The following is a 7049-nucleotide window of genomic DNA, read 5'->3' as shown; positions in this document are numbered from 1 at the left end:
GAGATGCTCTAATAATATTTAATTTTATATAACTTTTAATTTTTGATCATTTTATAATTGATTTAAATCAATTTAAATTTAAACACTCTTATATTATATAATATCAAAATTATTAAAAAAAAATAGTTTCATATTTTATTTATTATTTTTTATCTGTGTGTGAAGTGGTATATTAAATGAATTTTTTTTATAAATAATTTTTGTTTAGTGTAATTTTCATCCTCCATCAAAGCCACTGGATATAGGCAAGAGCTCTTACTGTGTTCTTATTCATCTTATAAAGGAACTAAAAAGAGTAAATTTTTCTTATTTTCTTGAGGATTGATTACATTAAAAAGATCCTCTTACACGCAATTAAATAAATAAAAAGCATATGTTTTCTCATAAAAAACAATAAAGCATCAAACCGTATTTAAACTAGACATGCAGATTACAACTTACAAGAACAAGGAAAAGATGGGTGATAGCAATGGCATGATAATACCTCTTCATCCTGTGATTTATGGTTGTAATGCACCTTGCCTTAGTTGAAAGGAAAGAAGCATTTAATGACGTTGAGTTCCCTTATAACATCCACCATGTTCATTCTTTCTTTTGGTGATTCCACTGAACAAGAAAGTGCAATCCTAAAAATTGAAAGTAGACATTTTTCTACATTAGGATCTATACTACCAGAGTTCCCATTCTCAGTATTGTTTTCTAATTCAACGGGGAGAATAGACCGGTCCACAATCTCGAAAAGGTGATTTGGAATTGAGAGTTTCACATAATTATGGAGATTATGATCATCTTTAAACATTTCATCTGTGGGTCTCCTTCCGGTTAACATTTCTAATACCAATATTCCAAAGCTATACATGTCGCCTTCCATAGACACTTCCGAACCCATTCCGTACTCTAAAATGTAAAAATAAATTCCTTATAGTTATCATCAATAAATTAACAAACAAAAAAAAGGTTTAGACACAAATTTTTAACAATATCAAGTGGTACCTATGGGTGCATAACCAACTGTCCCCTTTATCCCAATTGTGCTACTTTGCTTCAGAGAGATACAAGCACTTGATACCAACCTTGCTAAGCCAAAATCACTCACTTGTGCCACAAGGGTGTCATTAAGAAGAACATTTGCAGGCTTTAAATCACAATGAATGACAGGTTGCTCGCATTCGTAGTGAAGATAACAAAAGGCTGAAGCAACATCAATAATAATATTGAACCTTTGCTCAAGATTTAATGATTTGGGCTCATCTGTAATTTCTGTTGAGGGATGCAACCAACTTTCTAAGTTTCCATTTCTCATGTACTCAAATACAAGAGCTTTAAACTCATTTCCTTTATAATCTGTGCTGGAACAACATGTCAGAATTTTAACTAGATTCCGGTGTCTAATATTTTTTAGTGCATTACATTCAGCAATGAAACTCTTGTGAGATCCCTTCTTTGTAAGGTTTAGAACTTTTATGGCAACAAATCCGTCAATCGACGCAAGTGTTCCTTTGTAGACAGAACCAAAATTTCCAGATCCTATCAAGTTGCTCTTCGAGAACCCATTGGTTGCCCTGTGCAGGTTTTGGTACGAAACCTTAATCATCTGATCAATTATAGGTGAATCAAAAGATGGTTTTTTTATCGTTCCCCTCCTCCAATAGATTGCCAGAATAGATAGCATAATGAAAAGAAAAGAAATCACACTAACTATCAGTACCATCAACTTGAAATTATGGTGATTTGCAAGTTTCGTACCTTTAATAGGGCATGGTGATAGATGTAACTCCAAAATTCCTCCACAAAGCTTATTGTTTCCAATCACTGTAAATGCACTTGCATTTCTAAAGACACCTTTAGTTGGTACCTCTCCTTCCAACATGTTGAATGATACATTGAAATATTCTAAGGAAGAAATATTTTGCAAAGCATTTGGAATCAATCCAGACAGTTGGTTTCTTGAAAGGTCCAACACTTTAAGAACTTTGACAGATTCCAAAGAGTAAGGTATGCTTCCATTGAATGAATTCTCTGCCAAAATAAGGTATTCTAAGCATATGCATTTCCCCACGGTTATAGGAATCTTACCAGACAAACGATTTTTTGAGACATCAATCTTTACAATATTTTGTAGATGACCGAGTTCATCAGGTAGGCTGCCACTCAAAAAGTTTTGTGATAAGAACAATCCTTTTGTTAAAGATGAAATATTGAAGACCTCTAAGGGTATGACTCCTCTAAGGTTGTTTTTTGAAAAGTCTAATATTTGTATGTTTTGGCAGTTCCCTATACTTGTAGGAATAGTTCCCTCAAACATGTTTTTTCCTAAATTCAAACGATACAGCCGACTAAGGTTTCCTATAAAGGATGGTATTTCACCTGACAAGTTGTTCCCACCCAAATTTAACACTTGCAGCCTTTGAAACTTCCCAATAGCAGAGGGAATTCTCCCTTGAAAATGATTGTCTCCCATGTCTAAGAGAATTAAACTATTTAGATTTCCTAATTCTAAAGGAATTTTCCCATATATTTGATTATACCCAAGATATAGTCGACTAAGTTGGGTGGATAAGTTGCCTATGAAACCTGACAAACTACCTCCAAAATTATTATAGGATATTGAAACCACTTCTAAGTTACTACAATTTATCAATGATTTCAAAAATTCTAAGTCATTACTTGAATTGTAACCAAAATTATTTATTTCTAAATTTATACTCCCAAGATATTTTAGCCTCCCAAGACTTGGAACTTTTCCGGCTAAATTGTTTTTTCCGACATCAAGTGTTGTCAGGGTAGAAGCATTTGCAACAGAAGTGGGCATTAGACCTGAGACATAATTATCACCAATTAAAAAATCCTGGAGATTAGGGAGGTTGTTAAACATGTTGGGTGGAAGAGAGCCGCTAAACTGATTTTGTGCAGCTGAGATCATAGTAAGAGATGACATATTGTATACACAAAGAGGAAATGTACCAGACAAATAATTGGCAAATAAAACTAACGATGACAAGTTTTTGAGGCGGCATATTTCTTGTGGAATATCTCCCTCTAAATTGTTATAAGAAACTGAAAGACCGGTTAGTAATGAAAGGTTCCCTATGCTTGATGGGACTCCTCCTATCAAATTGTTACCCCTAACAGTCAATTTTTTAAGCTTTTGAAGAGAGCCAATTTCAATTGGTATTTTTCCAATCAAATTGTTCCCTCTCAAGCTTAAGTATATAAGGTTGTAACAATTTGTCAAGTTTATCGGAATTTTTCCATCAAACGAGTTATTGGTGAGATAGAGTTGTTGTAATTGTAACAAGTGACCGAACTCTTGTGGGATTTTTCCAAAGAACTTGTTGTCTGCAAGGTTGATAATCTTCAGAAAAGAGAGATTGGCTACATGAGAAGATAAGGATCCATGCAGCTTGTATCCAGGTAAGTTTAATTTGCTAACTCTTTGATATACGGGGTTGCATGTGATTCCGTGCCATTTGCAGAAATGGCTGGAACCATTCCAAGAATCAAGGATTCCATATGGGTCATTGGTTATTAATTGCTTGAATTTGAGCAATGCTAAATGATCAGTCTTGTTTCCTAATGTAAATGCAGTTGTTATTGGCCAGAAGTTGAAAATAAGGAGTAAAAAAAACCAAAATGAAAATGTAGGAAACATGAGGGAAAAGGCTTTCAGAAATCAAGAGGGTATGTTATAGATATGTAAATGATTTGAGTATTTTCGTTAGATAGATTGGTATATATAGATAGGTTTGATAGTTAAGTGGGAACACCAAAGGTTATTATTCCTTTGCCTTTGATACTGAAGGATTTTGTTTTCATAGTTTGTCCCCATATGAATTTTAAATATTGTAAGTAACATGTTATGATACCTTAAATTACTAAATATGGATTTATATTTTTTTTGGTGAAACGCTAAATTGGGAATTGATAATTGGTTTTACATCAGCTTCATTCCTTCACTCATTTGCATTATATATTGGGGGCTTGAAATCTGGAGGCAAAGTAACGACCAAACCATATGGTTGAGAACTCTTCAAACTATTGGAAAAGGCAACATATAATTAACTTGCTCTTGGATGGAATGTAAGGTCATGGTACTCTTAGCCTTCACTCAAATTATGACTCGTTTTTCTGTCGAATATGTTGGAAATCGAATTTGACGGAATAAGGTTCAATCACTTTTTTGATTGATTCAAGATTCTCGTTCCTCACTCTTCACTCGAGTGATTCAACTACATCATGGTTGCAAGATGATTCCCACACACAATAATTTGAAAAAAAAAGTAAAAAAAAGAAAATTAGGGCTCTAGGAGATGAGAAGAATATTGTTATTGATTTTGTAGAGTTTCTCTCTGTCTTACTTCAAAAATGTGAAGTATCTTGTAAAAGTGGGATTGTTACAAATGTAGAGGTTACCTCCTATTTATAATGAGATTACTTGCACATTAAGTTGTCTCAAAATAACTCACATACTTACTAACTCCGACTCTCTATCGAATACACACTTCTTCTACTTGTTGTATTTGACTTTCAATTAAATACACACAACTTGTCTACTACAGGTTGTATTCGACCTTCTGCCGAGTACATACATGTTCGACTGCGATGAACTAAAATCGACTCTATCAACTATAAATTGATTCAACTTTGTCGAATTTTTAATGATGTTTAACACTAAAAATTACATATTTAACGGAAATCAAGGTAAGCCTTGCCTTCCTTTTAAGCTTATATATAATAATAATTATATACTTTACATGTTTTCTACTATAGTTTTTCATGTAACTCCTATCTCCAAAACCAAAGCTATAAGAAAAATTATTGAAAAATTAGGATTTTCTCCGTGGGAATCCAAAATACAACATCATTTTGTATCACTATATATATATTATGACTTCAAAATATTTGCTTGTTTGCATATACTTTATTTCATTTTTTCAGTCGTTTTTGTCCTTTCGATCAAATGTCTTATATTCTTTAGTGAGGGTAAATGTTGCCTTCTCCTATACATCTCTTATCTAATAGATACTTTTATGCTATCACTTAATTAATGGTTTGTTGAACTAATTTTAAAATTTTGTTGCATTTGCTAAGTTATTCAGGTCGATTCAAGTGGCATTTGGAGATTTACACAGAAGTAATTGAGAAAAGAGGTATTCAGGTAACCAAATACAATATATCTGCAAAGATTTATATATATGAGTGATTGTTCTAGAAAATTACAGCAGAAATTAGTGCAACGTACCACATGATCCTCCTCAAGTGCCTTTATAAGTTCCAATACTTGCTGAAGTGTCTCTAACTTACTCCTACTTCTGTTATGCTATAAAGTGGAACTTATTTCATGACATTGGTTAAGCAAGATTACATAACTTATATTAATAGTGACACTACAATAGTAGAAATTGTGTATGCATACAAGTTCATTGAGTAACACCTAAAATTAACATCTCGGTTTTAGTGTCAGGTAGTTATTTTAAATTGATTTTCTATTGTTATTGTGAGATATTGGATCGAACTCTAGTATTGTCAAAGGGTAGTTTCTTGATTCGACAGTTCGACAGAGTTAAGCATGAAGTCGAAGGATTGTTCACATGCTGGTGTCGAAGTGTGCATGCTGTAGTCGAAGATGGGTCTAGCATGCAGATGTCGAAGATGCTAGGGTTGTTAGCATGTTAAATTAGGTTTTAGTGTTTAAACCCTAATTTGTTAAGTTAGCTTGTTTATTAAGTGGGCTTGTGTAATGGGCCTTGCTGAAAAAGCCCATTAGTTAGTATGTTAGGTTTTATTATAAATAACATACTAGTCTCTCATCATTAAAAAAAAGCTGAAAATCCTAATTTAGGGTGAGAGAGGTTATTTGTTATTCTTGTAAACTTGTAATCTTGTTTTAAGAGAAAGTAAAAGAATAGCAGTTATAACCAATCTTGTGTTCCTCTTCTTCCTTGTCCTTTATTCATCCTTTATTTTATACTTTGTTCGTGGCATTGAATTCACAACAAACTGGTGCGGTGAGCGTGGAGAAGATGCCTTCAACAAAGTATGAGATTGAAAAGTTCACCGGAGTGAATGATTTCGGTCTGTGGCGCTTGAAGATGAAAGCCCTACTTGTTCAGCAGGGTTGTTTGGAAGCGTTGAAGGGAGACGCAGCCATGAATGCAGAATTGACGGCAGCAGAGAAGACGAATATGATCGAGAAAGCACACAGCGCAATTTTGTTGAGCCTTGGTGATAAGGTTCTCAGACATGTATCAAAGGAGACGACGGCATCAGGGTTATGGGTGAAACTTGAAAGTTTGTATATGACCAAATCGCTGGTAAATCGACTCTACCTGAAGCAAGCTTTGTATTCATTCAAGATGATTGAAGACAAAGTATTGGCTGAGCAGTTGGATATGTTCAACAAGCTGATTCTTGATCTTGAAAATATTGATGTGAAGATCGATGATGAAGATCAAGCGCTGTTACTATTGTGTTCTTTGCCTCGATCACATGCTCACTTCAAAGAAACTCTCTTGTATGGAAGGGAGTCCCTGACGTTTGAAGAAGTTCAATCAGCCTTGTACTCTAAGGACTTGAATGAACGAAAGCAGCATAAACCTTCGACTGTTGGCGAAGGTTTGGCCGTTAAAGGAAAACTCTTACGAAAGGATGGTAAGTTCGACAAGAAGAAAGGCAAAAGCCATTCGAAGTCTTACAGTGGCGAAGCATCTGGCATTCGATGCTCCCATTGTAAGAAGGAACGTCACACAAGAAAGGTGTGCCCTGAACGCCTGAAATATCATGGAGGTAAGGATAATGGCAACGCTGCCATTGTTCAAGATGATTTCGAATCATCTGATGTTCTTGTGGTTTCAAGCAGTGACTCTAAGAAGGAGTGGATTATGGATTCAGGTTGCACTTGGCACATGACTCCAAACAAAGACTTGTTCGAGGAATTATGTGATCAAGATGGTGGATCAGTATTGCTGGGAAACAACAAGGCTTGCAAGATTGCAGGTGTTGGATCTGTAAGATTCAAGCTCCATGATGAGTCAACAAGGTTGTTGACT

At 34.6% G+C, this 7049-nt stretch overlaps 1 protein-coding gene across 1 annotated transcript; it reads right to left on the bottom strand.

Moving 5' to 3' along the window:
* Positions 1-272: 272 nt before the first annotated feature.
* Positions 273-3684, bottom strand: LOC131646688 (probable LRR receptor-like serine/threonine-protein kinase At3g47570). The gene is made up of 2 exons (XM_058916663.1): positions 994-3684; positions 273-897 (listed from the first exon to the last, which is right to left on the bottom strand). Exons 1-2 carry the CDS (start codon positions 3650-3652, stop codon positions 524-526), a joined length of 3033 nt encoding a protein of 1010 aa, XP_058772646.1. The 5' UTR covers positions 3653-3684; the 3' UTR covers positions 273-523.
* Positions 3685-7049: the final 3365 nt, after the last annotated feature.

Source organism: Vicia villosa, linkage group LG2 (assembly GCF_029867415.1).
Source record: "Vicia villosa cultivar HV-30 ecotype Madison, WI linkage group LG2, Vvil1.0, whole genome shotgun sequence".
Taxonomy (NCBI): domain Eukaryota; kingdom Viridiplantae; phylum Streptophyta; class Magnoliopsida; order Fabales; family Fabaceae; genus Vicia; species Vicia villosa.
This window is presented reverse-complemented; position numbering and strand designations above follow the sequence as displayed.

What these genes read in the sequence shown, in the direction of transcription:
- LOC131646688 (XM_058916663.1), bottom strand. Translation starts at nt 3,652, where the DNA reads ATGTTTCCTACATTTTCATTTTGGTTTTTTTTACTCCTTATTTTCAAC. An exon ending in AGTTGGTTATGCACCCATAG is followed by an intron (nt 898 to 993) that starts GTACCACTTGAT and finishes TTTACATTTTAG; the next exon opens with AGTACGGAATGGGTTCGGAA.